We start from the raw sequence: 14203 nt of genomic DNA on the forward strand, positions 1-14203 counted from the left end.
ATTCAAAAAGATTCAGCTATAAACTGGGAATTTCAACTGCAAGTCCTAAATAAACCAAGGTGCCATGAACCTCTATCAGCCCAACTCCTAACACACTCCTTGGCAGAGTAGGAAATCAACAAATGTTTTTGAATGAGTAACAAACCCCTGTTGCTCCTGGGGCACCTTTAGCACCAAGCTCAGTGGACTAGATCAGTCAACTATACCAAGTAACCTGAGAATATACCCTCAGGAGTTTTGGTCAGTCAGAGGATTTCCAAGTTCACTAAACTTGGGTCTGTTAGGGCAAGAGGACTCAGGGACAGTCTGCTATGTGACAGTTCCACGACAACTACTCACCACAGTTTTGGGAGGGTTGAATTCAATGTTGTAGACTCGGCCACTGGCGGGATGAATCCAGCGAGCAGTAAGGCGTTGTTTAATGACCTCAAAGGGCACATTCAGGTTGATCACTGTGTCAATCTGATAAGCTCTATCTAGGGCTTCTGCCTGTGGAAGTGTCCTTGGAAAACCTTTATAAAGTAAAAAAGAAAAAGAAAAAAGAAAGGAAGTACGGGGTGGGGGGTGGGGGGCAGGTGGCGAGAGAAGAAAGAAAAAGAAAGAATTAATGTTGGACAATCTGAACAAAAGGAATGAGGCTCACCAGGCAGGCTGATCACAGCTGCAGTGCAACTGTAATGGTTACCTGTCAACTTGACTAGGGCATGAGTGCCCAGATATTTGGCAAATATTATGCTGGGTATATCTGTCAGGCTGCTTTTCTTATTCAATTATCATGTAAATAGGCAGACTGATAAAGTACATTGCCCTTCTTAATATGGGTGGGCCTTATCTAATCAATTTTAAGGTCTGAATAGAACAACAGGCTGACCCTCACCCAAATAACAAAGAATTCCTCCTGCCTGCTACCTCTTACAGGGACACAGGACTTTTCCTGCCTTTAAACTCAAACTGAACTCATGATCTTCACTCAAATTCTAGGGGCTGGCCGGGCCCAGTGGCTTACGCCTGTAATCCCAGCATTTTGGGAGGCCGAGGAGGACGGATCACCTGAGGTCAGGAGTTCAAGACCAGCCTAGCCAACATGGTGAAATCCCATCTCTACAAAAATACAAAAATTAGCCGGGCATGATGGCAGGTGCCTGTAATCCCAGCTAGTTGGGAGGCTGAGGTGGGAGAATCGCTTGAATCCGGGAGGGAAGGTTGCAGTGAACCAAGATCCTACACCATTGCACTCCAGCCTGGGTGACAGAGCAAGACTCTTTCTCAAAAACAAACAAACAAACACTCCAGAGGCTATTTCTGAAATATGACAAAATGAAACTAAAGTCCAGCTAAAGGAAAACTATTAATGCAAAAGGACAAAACCCTAACAGATAAACAGATGTGTTATATAGCTAAACAATGTGGTTCAAAAACAGAGAGACAGGCAAATGTACCTGATGAGTAAATTCAGAAATACACCCAAGCATATTAGGGAATTTAAAATAATACTTTGATTACAAACTTTTGACTTTGCAATGTTGTTACTAAGGACATTTTGTCCGGAATACCAGAAAAAAATTAAAATTAGTAGAAATTATATATTTTCAAAAATGACAAAAGTTAGGCCAGGCATGGTTGCTCACACCTGTAATCTCAGCACTTTGAGAGGCTAAGGCAGGAGGAGGACTGCTTGAGCGCAGGAGTTTGAGACCAGCCTGGGCAGTATAGCAAGACCCCTTCTCTATAAATAACAATACAACAAAATTAGCAGGGCGTGGTGGTGCATGCTTATGGTCCCAGCTACTCAGGAGGCTGAGGCAGGAGGATCGCCTGAGTTCAGGAGGTCAAGGCTGCAATAAGCCATGATGACCCCAGTGCACTCCAGCCTGGTGACAGAGCAAGACACTGTCTCCAAAAAAAAAAGGTGACAAAGGTTAAAATTGCACATGCATAATTTGTTAGAGCAAAGATATTGTCTGAAAAATTACATTTTCTTGTTAACAATGAAACGTGGAAAAATTTGCCAGTGACCTAGACCTTACAATGTGCTAAAGTGACAATGACAATGACTAAAACTATACCCAGGAAACCTGGATTTGGGAGAAATAATGGCCCTTTCCTGGGCAGCATCACCAGCCTACCTTAGTTTACCTTGTTCCTGCTGCCAAAGATAACCTGTCTGTCCACCCGTGTAATCCTACTCATTCCTCGAGACCTCCCACAAACCGGAAAGTTTTTCAGCCCCTTCCACCTCATAAAGAAGCAAGACTTTTCATTAAACTTTTTAAAACAAAATTTTGAATTCTGAACCATGCAACATATTTTGTTTTAAAAAGGAGAAGACGCCAGGTGCGATGGCTCATACTTGTAATCCCAGCGCTTTTGGAGGCTGAGGTGGGCAGATCACTTGAGGCCAGGAGTTTGAGACCAGTCTGGCCAACATAGTGAAACCCTATCTCTACTAAAAATACAAAAATTAGCCACGTGTGGTGGTGGGCACCTGTAATCCCAGCTACTCAGGAGGCTGAGGCAGGAGAATCCCTTGAACTGAGGAGGAGGAGGTTGCAGTGAGAGGAGATTGCACCATCGCACTCCAGCCTGGGCAACAGAGCCAGATGCCATCTCAATTAAAAAAAAAAAAAAGTGCCTACTTCTCCACTACATTACTCTCTGTTCACATCAACTTCTTTTTCTTTTTCTGAGACAGAATCTCACTCTGTCACCCAGGCTGGAGTGCAGTGGCGTGATCTCGGTTCACTGTAGCCTCTGCCTCCCGGTTCAAGCAATTCCCCTGTCTCAGCCTCCCGAGTAGCTGGGGTTACAGGTGTGCGCCATCATGCCCAGCTAATTTTTGTATTTTTAGTAGAGATGGGGTTTCACCATGTTGGCCAGGCTGGTCTTGAACTCCTGACCTAGGTGATCCGCCCACCTTGGCCTCCCAAAGTGATGGAATTAAAGGTGTGAGCCACTGCCTCGGGCCCACATCAACTTCTAATTTACCTCTGAGCACTTGTATCTGTGCTTATCCAAGTTTTTGCTTACTTGTTTACTACTTGCCTTCTACTAGAATGTACTTTCCACAAGGACAAGGACTTCAGAACCTTCTTAGATAAAGCAAGCAAGTCAGGGCTGCAGGGCTTGGCAAGGGCAGCACTGAGTGCACGCATGCCTGTGTGCGAAGGTGGGTGAATGGGGTTGAGTAGGAGAGAAGACTAGATTAGCTATCCTCTTCCAAAAAAGGATATTATGACTCAGATCTTCTTGAAGAAAAGGCTTATCCCAAGTTTATCCCAGTTTTAGTGAGAGCTCAGGACTCAACTGAAACAAATCTCTTTTGTGTCCTCTCTATATTAACAAAACTAAAAATCAACGTACCCTCAAGGATTCTGCCATACCTCTGGCTAGGGAAAGTTTATAGCTTATTGTAAATTACTCTTGGGTCTTGCTTCTTCTGTGGTGATCCTCCCATATCACAAAATATTCTCAAAGAAAGGGGAAAGGAACTAAAGTTACATCTGAAGGGAGCTTAGAAATCATGCAATTCACTTCCCTCTTTCCATTTGGATATAGAACTGGTCCCAGAGAAGATGACTGGTTTCAGGATAGTCCCAAGCACCCCTCTCCCCAAACCACCATCCTTGACGTCTGTCTGAAGCCCATGAAATGCTCATTCTCCTGCCAGCACTCATTATTTTGGGCAGGTGAAATGTTCAGGAGACTCCACTTACCATCCAACAGCCAGCTATACTGGGTGAGATTTTTCAGCTCATGAAGGGCCAGCCGAGTCATGACATCATCTGGGATGAGTTTCCCTTGGTCAATGAAAGCCTTGGCTAACACGCCAATTTCTACAGCAAAGGGGGGAAAAAATCAGTAAGTGCATTTGTTTTATCCCATTCCAGGCACCTCGGAACGAGCTGCCTAAAGGGGAAGTCTGAATGGCATACTCATCTGAAAATGTGCATCATCAACTTTTCTGATAAAAACAAAGGTTACGGCCGGGAGCAGTGGCTCATACCTGTAATCCCAGCACTTTGGGAGGCCGAGGCGGGTGGACCACCTGAGGAAAGGAGTTCAAGACTAGCCTGGCCAACATGGTGAAACCCAGTCTCTACAGAAATAAAAAAATTAGCCGGACACGATGGCGGGTGCCTGTAATCCCAGCTACTTGGGAGTAGCTTGAACCCAGGTGGGAGGCAGGAGAATCGCTTGAACCCAGGAGGCAGAGGTTGCAGTGAGCCGAGATCGTGCCATTGCACTTCAGCCTGGGCAACAGAGTGAGACTCCGTCTCAAAAACAAAAACAAAAACAAAGGTTACAAAATAATCTAAACTTCAGATTCTTCATTATGGAAAAATATATAAATGTAAATATATAGACAGAAAAAATATTGCAAAGGTATAGACCAATATGTTAATAGTAGTTATCTCTGTGTGATAGAATTGAGTGTTTTTAAAAATATATATGTACTTTTCTGTATTTTCTACCAGAAAAAATTATGAAATAGCTGAAATTATTTTCTTTAAAAATAAGAACTTGAAATCACCATTATTTTGAAATGATTCCGTTTAAATGCCTGCTATCATGTTATTAGAGAGACTTTTCCAATGCTGTAAAACAGGTGCTGCTATCGTGACACAATTCAGTTTTTAACCAGATTAGTATTGTGATTATGTTATATTTTTACTAACAAAACACTCTGGAAAATGATTTATGAACAATTTAATAATATTACCTGCAACTGTATGTCACTCTTATGCAATAGTATTTTAATTTCTTCATGTTCCCTTACCAAACTATTTCTATACCTTCAGAACCGTAATACCATCATAATCTGTGTATCTACAATTTTATGTTCTTTTTGTCACTTAGCATTATTTAATAAATACTTTTCGGTGGTTTTATATAGTCATTTTAGGTAACCATATTACACTCCAAATACAAGATATTTAGAAATAAATATATAAAACTACACTTTATGACAGCAGTACTGCTGGACATTTAAATTGTGTAAATTAGTCTTGATTTTTCCTCATCACCAAAGACTCTTGTTTTTTTGCTTTTCTTTTATTTTATTCCTCTTTGGGATTATTTCCAATAAATAAATTCCCAGATGTCAGATTAAAGGGTCAAGGTATATATGAACATTTTCCTAACTCTTGGTATGAATTGCCATACTGACCCCAAAACAGATTCTAAATTGTCAGATTCATGAAACTTTAGATTTTTAACCAAGAACATATTCTAAATTGTCAGATTCACGAAACTTCAGATTTTTAACCAAGAACAGTAACTGCATGGACACAGGCTGTCATGAGGCAGGTGTGCAGCTAGACTGGCAGACTGCACTTAGAAGAGGGCTTGGCGGATGGAGAGCTCAGGACTCACTAAAACAGCCTTATACTTAATGTGTGAACCTCTCTGTCTCCAGGCTTTTGACCACTGCTCTGGGGAGGGCCAGCTTCAACCTCATCAACAGCATTTGGAAAAAAAATGTAAAAACATGCAATTCTCTAGGGCCAAGTCCCAAAAAAACCTGTTATTGGCCTCTCCCCTCACCTCTCACTCTTCAGGCCAAGCCCTCTTCTAAATCCCCAACCAGCTGCAACAGATGGGTTAGAAGATGGGGTTAATTAATAAAGTACTTAATTTTATCAGTATATGAATAGCTGTAAGAAAAGATTCTCTGCCCTTGCCACTTCTATACAATATTAGAGATTCTAGCCAAGGCAATTGGTCCAGAAAAAGAAATACAAAGCATCCAGATAAAAAGAAGTAAAACTATGTCTAAAGCCAACGGTTTGAGATCAGCTTAGGCAACATGGTGAGACCCCATCTCTACAAAAGATTAAAAAATTAGCTGGGTGTGGTGGCACATGGCCGTAGTCTCAGCTACCCAGGAGACTGAGGTGGGAGGATTGCTTGAGCCCAGGAGGTCAAGGCTACAATAAGCCATGATCATGCTACTGCACTCCAGCCTGGGCAACAGAGTGAGACCCTGTCTCAAAAAAAAAAAAAAAAAATCACAGAATTGAAAGTCCAGAAATGACCTGTCAAATTTATAGTAAACTGATTTTTAATAGGATGCCAAAATAAATGAATGAAGAAAAAGTAGTCTTTTTAACAAATGCTCCTGGGACAAATAAACATCCAGGTGAAAAGGAATGAAGTTAGACCTCTACCGTGTATAAAAATTAACTCAATATAGGTCATAAACCTAAATGTAAGCGCTAAAGCTACTAAACTTTTTTTTTTTTTTTTTTTTTTTTTTGAGATGGAGTCTCGCTCTTGTCACCCAGGCTAAAGTGCAATGATGTAATCTTGGCTCACTGCAACCTCCCCCTCCCAGGTTCAAGTGATTCTCCTGCCTCAGCCTCCCAAGTAGCTGGAATTACAGGTGCCCACCACCATGCCCAGCTAATTTTTGTATTTTTAGTAGAGACAGGGTTTCACCATGTTGGCCAGGCTCAAACTCCTGACCTCGTGATCTGCCCGCCTTGGCCTCCCAAAGTGCTGGGATTACAGGTGTGAGCCACTGTGTCCAGCCTAAAAACTCTTAATAGAAAACACAGGTATAAATCTTCATCACTATGCATTAGGCAATGGTTTCTAGATATCAAACCAAGGGCACAACTAACAAAGGAAACAAATAGATACATTAGACTTCATTAAAATTAAAAACTTTGTGCTTCAAAGAACACCATTAAGAAAGTGAGGCCGGGTGCAGTGGCTCCTGCCTGTAATCCCAGCACTTTGGCAGGCTGAGGTGGGCAGATCACCTGAGGTCAGGAGTTCGAGACCAGCCTGGCCAGCATGGTGAAACCCCATCTTTTTTTTTTTTTGAGACGGAGTCTCGCTCTGTCACCCAGGCTGGAGTGCAGTGGCGCAATCTCGGCTCACTGCAAGCTCCGCCTCTGGGGTTCACGCCATTCTCCTGCCTCAGCCGCTCGAGTAGCTGGGACTACAGGCGCCCGCCACCACGCCCGGCTAATTTTTTGTATTTTTTAGTAGAGACGGGGTTTCACCATGTTAGCCAGGATGGCCTCGATATCCTGACCTCGTGATCCGCCCGCCTCGGCCTCCCAAAGTGCTGGGATTACAAGCGTGAGCCACCGCGCCTGGCCGAAACCCCATCTCATAAAAAAGAAACGAGACGAAACGAAACGAAACGAAACGAAAAGAAAAGAAAAGAAAAAAGAAAAGAAGTGAAAAAACAATGCATAGCATGGGATGGAAGAAAAATTTTGCAAATCATGTATCTGGTAAGGAATTTGTATCTAGAATATCTAAAGAACTCTTACAACTCAACAATTTTAAAAAAATGTTAAATGGGCATAGGATCTGAATACACATTTCTTCAAAGATATACAAATGGCCAATAAGCCCATGAACACAGATCAACATCCTTAATCATTAGGCAAGTCAAATGAAAACCACAAGGAGATACTACTTCACATTCACGAACATGGTTATAGTCAAAAGACACACACAGGCCTACCCTGGAGATATTGTGGATTTGGTTCCAGACCACCACAATAAAGTGAATATGTGAGTCACACAAATTTTTTGGTTCCTCAGTGCATATAAAAGTTACAGATTTACATTACATTGTAGTCTATTAAGTGCAATAGCATTACGTCTAAAATAACAATGTACCTACCTTAATTCAAAATAGTTTTATTGCTAAAAAATGTTAATGATCATCTGAGCCTTCGGAGAGTCTTAATCTTTTTGCTGACAGAGGGTGTTGCCTCCATGGCTGATGGCTGCTGACTGATGAGGATGGAGGTTGCTAATCGATGAGGTGGCTGTGCAATTGCGTAAAATAAGACAACAATAAAATCTGCCTCATCAACTGACTCTTCTTTCCACCAAAAACTACTCTGTAGCATGCAGTGTTGTGTGATAGTATTTTATCCACAGTAGAACTTCTTTCAAAACTGTAGTCTATCCTCTCAGACCCGCTGCTCCTTTTTCGACTAAGTTTAAGTCATATTCTAAACCCTTTGTTGCCATTTGAATAATGCTCACAGCATCTTCACCAGGACTAGATTCTACCTCAAGAAACCATGTTCTTTGCTCATTCATTAAAAGCAACTCCTCATCCGTTCAAGTTTTATGAGATTGCAGCAATCCAGTCACATCTTCAGGCTCCACTTCTAATCCTAGTTCTCTTGCTATTTCCACCATATGTGTAATTACTTCCTACATTGAAGGCTTGAACCCCTTAAAGTCATCCATGAGGGTTGGAATCAACTTCTTGCAAACTCCTGTTAATGTTGACACTTTGACCTTCTTCCTGAATCATGAGTGTTCTTCCTGGCATCTAGAATGGCGCATCCTTTCCCTAAGTTTTTCTATTTACTTTGCCCAAATCCATCAGAGAAATCACTATCTATATAGCAGCTGAACCTTATGAAATGTATTTTTTAAATAATAAAACTTGAGAGTTGAAATTACTCCTTGATCCAGGGGCTACAGGATGGATGTTGTGTCAGCAGGCAGGAAAACAACAAGAATTTCCTTGTACATCTCCAGCAGAGCTTTTGGGTGACCAGGTGCATTGTCAGTGAGCAGTAATACTTTCAAACAAATCTTTTTCTCTCAACAATAGTTCTCAACAGTGGGCTTCAAATAGTCAGTAAACCGTGCTATAAACAGATGTGCTGTCATCCAGGCTTTGTCATTCCATTTACAGAGCACAGGCAGGGTAGATTTAGATAATTCTCAAGACCCTAGGATTTTTGGAATGGTAAATGAGCACCGGCTTCAACTTAAAGTCACCAGCTGCATTAGTCCCTAGCAAGAGAGTCAGCCTGTCCTTTGAAGCTTTGAAGTCAAGCACTGACTTTTCTTCTCCAGCAATGGAAGTCCTAGATGGCATCTTTTTCCAACAGAAGGCTGTTTTTTTTACATTGAAAATCTGTTAGTATAGACACCTTCACCAATGATCTTAGCTAGATTTTCTGGATAACTTGCTGCAGCTTCAACATCAGCACTCGCACTTTCATGTTATATAGACGGCTTCTTTCCTTAAACCCCATGAACCAACCTCTGCTAGCTTCAAATTTTTATTCTGCAGCTTCAACACATCTCTCAGCCTTCAATGAATTGAAGAGAATTACGGCCTTGCTCTGGATTGGGTTTTGGCTTAATGGATGATGTGGCTGGTTTGATCTTCTTTCCAGACCACGCAAGCTTTCTCCATATCAGCAACAAGGCTGTTTCACTTTCTTGTGCTCCAGTAGGAGCAGCACTTTTAATTTCCTTCAAGGTCTTCCTTTGCACTTACAACTTGGCTAACTGGTGCAAGAAGCCTAGTTTCAGCCTGTCTTGGTTTTCAACATGCCTTCCTCACTAAGCTTAATCATTTCTAGCTTTTGATTTAAAGGGAGAGATGTGCCACTCTCTTCCTTTAACTTGAACACTTAGAGGCCACTGTAGGGTTATTAATTGGCCTAATTTCAATACTGTTGTGTCTCAGGGAATAGGTAAGCTCGAGGAGAGAGAGACAAGGGAATGGCTAGTTAGTGGAGCAGTCAGAACACACATAACATTTATCAATTAAGTTTGCCATCTTATATGGGTGTAGTACATGGCACCCCAAAACAATTATAATAGTAACATCAAAGATCACTGATCACAGATCACTTTAACAGATATAACAATGAAAATATTTTAAATATTGCAAAAGTTACTAAAAATGTAAAACAGAAATGGGAAGTGCACACGTGTTGGAAAAATGGGGCCAATAGCCTTGCTTGACACAGAGTGGCCCCAAAACTTAGATTTGTAAAAAAAAAAAATACAGTACCTGTGAAGCACAATAAAACAACATATGCCTTTAAAAACAAGTGTTAGGCCAGGCACGGTGGCTCATGCCTGTAATCCCAGCACTTTGGGAGGCCGAGGCAGGTGCATCACTTGAGGTCAGGAGTATGAGACCAGCCTGACCAAAATGGTGAAACCCTGTCTGTACTAGTAATACAAAAATTAGCTGGGTGTGGTGGTGCACGCCTGTAGTCCCAGCTACCTGGGAGGCTGAGGCAGGAGAATTGCTTGAACCTGGGAGGCAGAGGTTGCAGTGAGCTGACTAGCTGCCACTGCACTCCAGTCTGGGCGACAGAGTGCAACTGTGTCTCAAACAAAAAAATAAATAAAAACAAGTGTTGGTAAGAATGTGGAGAAACTGTAACCCTCATATATTGCTGGTAGCATTATAAAATGGTGTAGCCAATTTATAAAACAGTGTGGTAGTTTTTTTAAAGGTTGAACACAGTTACCAAGCCCTGTGTGGTGACTCACACCTGCAATCCCAGCACTTTGGGAGGCCAAGGAAGGAGTTTCACTTGAGGCCAGGAGTTCAAGACCAGCCTGGGCAACACAGCAAGACCATGTCTCTACAAATATATATATATACTTTTTTTTTTGAGATGGAGTTTTGCTCTTGTTGCCCAGGCTGGAGTGCAATGGCGCAATCTTGGCTCACTGCAAACTCTGCCTCCCGTGTTCAAGCGAGTCTCCTGCCTCCACCTCCTGAGTAGCTGGGATTACAGGCATGCGCCACCACACACAGCTAATTTTGTATTTTTAGTAGGGACAAGGTTTCACCATGTTGGTCAGGCTGGTGTTGAACTCCTGACTTTGGGTGATCTACCCACCTTTGCCTCCCAAAGTGCTGTGATTACAGGCATGAGCCACTGCACCCAGCTTAAATAAAGTTTTTTAAATTAGCTGGGTGCTTGGTATGTGTTTCTAGTTCCAGCTATTCAGGAGGCTGAGGCAGGAGGCTGAGGCCCAGGAGCTCAATGCTGCAGTCAGCCATAATCACGCCACTGTACTCCAGCCTGGGTGACAGAGCAAGACCCTGACTTGCGGGGAGGGGGGTGGGGAGGAAGACAGTTACCATAAGAGATAGCAACTCCTCCCCTCGCTATATGCCCATGAGAAATAAAAACATATGGCCAGCTGTGGTGGCTCATGCCTGTAATCCCAATGTTTTGGGAGCCAACACAGGAAGACTGCTCAAGCCTAAGAGTTCCTGACCAGCCTGGGCAACACAGCAAGACCCTACGTCTAAATAAAAAAAATACGGGCATGGTAGTGCACGCCTGTAGGCCTAGCTACTTGGGAGGTGCAGGTGGGAGGATCGCTTGGACGCAGGAGTTCAGCGCTGCTGCTGTTGAGTTATGATTGCACCACTGCACTCCAGCCTGGGTGACAGAGAAGAGACTGTGTCTCTTAAAAAAAAAAAAAGAAAAAGAAAAAGAAATATGTCTACACAAAAACTTGTAAATAAATGTTCACAGTGGCATTATTTAAAATAACAAAGTAGAAACAAGTCAAATGTCCATCAACTGATGAACAGATAAATAAAATGTGGTATATCAAGACAATGGGATATTATTCAGCAAAAAAAGAAATGAAGTACTGATACATGTTACAGCATAGATGAACCTTCAAACATGCTCAGTGAAAGAAGCCAGACACAAAAGACTATATATCGTATGATTCCATTTGCATAAAATGTTTAGAATAGGCAAATCTGGAAAGACGATTAGTAGTTGCCAAAGGCTGGGAGGGTTGGGGAGAAATGGGTAATGACTGCTAATGAGAACAGCGTTTCCTTTTGGAGTGATAAAAATGTTCTAAAATTGATTGAGGTGATGGTTGGACAACTTTGGATATGCTAAAAACCACTGAATCGTACACTTTACAAGGGGTAATTGTATGGTATGTGAATTAAATCTCAATACAGATTTTGTTTTTTAAAAAATAGAACAGATGAAAAATTCCCAGTAAGAAAAAAAAAAAACCACTCATAGTCTCATCACTACTCAGAGATAATTATTGTTTTTGTTTTTTTAAATTTTATTATTATTACACTTTAAGTTTTAGGGTACATGTGCACAATGTGCAGGTTTGTTACATATGTATACATATGCCATGTTGGTGTGCTGCACCCATTAACTCGTCATTTAGCATTAGGTATATCTCCTAATTCTATCCTTCCCTCCTCCCTATTGTTAATGATAATATAAAAACTTTCATTGCCTGTGGTCCCAGCTATTCAGGAAACTGAGGTGGGAGGATTGCTTGAGCCCAGGAGGTCAAGGCTGCAGTGAGCCATGACCGCACTACTGCACTCCAGCCTTGGTGACAGAGCAAGACCTTGTCTCAGGAAAAACAAAAACAAAACAAAAACCAGGTATTTTGAGTTCTGTTTATATATAGATAGATAATCCTATGTGTAGTCTAATAATCTGTTTTTCATTTATCACGAACTTTTTTATGTTTGTATGATTTAATTAGAACAAGAAAGACATTGAGAATAGATTGATATCTTAAACATTCTAAATAGATTTTTGTGGGATAAGAAAGAATTGTTATTTTTCTCTTTTGTTTTATGTGTTAAATATATTATCTTGTATATGGTTATTGTGAAAAAAATCTAATTTTAAATTACAGTACTGAATGGAAGTTACATGAGTTTTTATCTTCTCAATTATAATTGCTCTGTGAACTTCCACTTTGATAATTATGGACCCAGTTTCTGCTACCTGATCTGCACATCTTTTGATTGCCTTACTTGGCTGGAAGGATGGTCTTGTAACGGTTGATGTTGGTTTTACCTACTGATATTGTCATTCTTTCTCAAATGTAAAGTGTTTTTATTTTATTGTTCTTGTTGTTTTATAATTTTTACTATAATTTCAGGGATATATGTGCAGGTTTGTTACATAGGTGAACTTGTGTCATAGGGGTTTGTTGTACAGATTATTTCATCACCCAGGTATTAAGCCTAGTATCCATTAGTTATTTTTCCTGATCCTCTCCCTCCTCCCCACTTCCATCCTCTGAAAGACCCTCTATGGGTCCATGTGTTCTCATCATTTAGCTCCCACTTATAAGTGAGAACATGAGGTATTTGGTTTTCTTTTCCTGCATTAGTTTGCTAAGGATAATGGCCTCCAGCTCCATCCATGTCCCTGCAAAGGACATAATCTTGTTCATTTTTATGGCTGCACAGTATTTCATGGTGTCTATATCATGAACTTTCTATATCAATAAGCATTTATCCACAATATTTATTAAAATCTGGAGCCTATAATGCTTCAATTGAAGCTTATTTAAAAAAAAGACTTAACTCCTTAATTCTGAGTCTAAGCAGTTTACATATTACATTTCAAATATATTTACCCCTCCCAAAATTATATGCAAAGACTCTTAACCAGCATGTTCTCTGGAGATATGGTAAACTTTTATCCATTTGATTACCTACATTTAATATTACATCTTAACAGACTCCTCATAAAAATTCTAGAGTGGACCCTTGAACAACATGGGTTTGAACTGCATGGGGCCACCTCTTCCTCTCCCACTCTTAGGCAACAAAACTGACTCCTCCTCCTCCTCAGTCTACTTGATGCGAAGACAATGGCGATGAAGATCTTTATGATGATCCGCTTCCATTTAACAAACAGTAAATATATTTTCTTTTCTCATGATTTTCTTTTTTAGAGACAGGGTCTCGCTCTGACATCCATGCTGGACTGCAGTGGTGTGATCATAGCTCACTGCAGCCTCGACGTGCTAGGCCCTAGTGATCCTCCCACCTCAACCTCTCAAGTAGCTGGGAAAACAGGCACACACCACAACGCCCGGCTAATTTTTTTTTTATTTTTTGTAGAGAGGGAGTCTTGCTTTGCCCAAGCTGGTCTTGAACTCCTGGGCTTAAGTGATCCTCCCATCTTGGCTTCCCAAAGTGCTGGGATTACAGGCATGAGCCACTGCACATGGCTGATAATTTCTTAATAACATTTTTTTCTCTCACTTGGTTTATTATAAGAATACAGTATACAATACATATATAAAACATGTGTGAATCAATTGTGTATGTTATTGGTAAGGCTTCTGGTCAACAGCAGGCTATTTAAGTTTTGGGGATGTCAAAAGTTACATGTGGATTTTCGACTACACTAGGAATCAGCAGCCCTAACCCCAAAGTTGTTCAAGGCCAACTGTATTTCCTTTTTTGATTCAAAAAGTAACAAATTTGGGCACTTCCACAAAACACAAAAGGCAGTTTAGAAGTAAATTATTTATAATAAGCTAATTTTCTACAAAGTTATACACAAAAGTAGGAAAAGAAGGTTAGAGAAAAATAGGGAAACTCAAAATCAACTTTTAAGGATAATAACTACAAATCCTAAAACAT

General features: G+C 41.0%; 1 protein-coding gene across 3 annotated transcripts in view; it reads right to left on the reverse strand.

The window, feature by feature from the left end:
- AK3 (adenylate kinase 3) overlaps window positions 1–14203 on the reverse strand; it is a 30712-nt gene that overhangs the window by 7746 nt on the left and 8763 nt on the right. The window contains exons 1-3 of one of the 3 annotated variants that reach the window (XM_003273881.4): window positions 7646–9212; window positions 3714–3833; window positions 340–512 (exon numbers count right to left, since the gene is read on the reverse strand). In XM_003273881.4, the coding sequence (XP_003273929.1) occupies window positions 340–512; window positions 3714–3774 (234 nt within the window). In that variant the 5' untranslated portion in view covers window positions 3775–3833; window positions 7646–9212. Of the gene's footprint in view, window positions 1–339; window positions 513–3713; window positions 3834–5544; window positions 5654–7645; window positions 9213–14203 lie in introns of those variants that run through there. The other 2 variants (XM_030808937.1, XM_003273880.4) reach the window with 2 other exon arrangements.

This window comes from Nomascus leucogenys, chromosome 1a (assembly GCF_006542625.1).
Source record: "Nomascus leucogenys isolate Asia chromosome 1a, Asia_NLE_v1, whole genome shotgun sequence".
Classification (NCBI taxonomy): Eukaryota; Metazoa; Chordata; class Mammalia; order Primates; family Hylobatidae; genus Nomascus; species Nomascus leucogenys.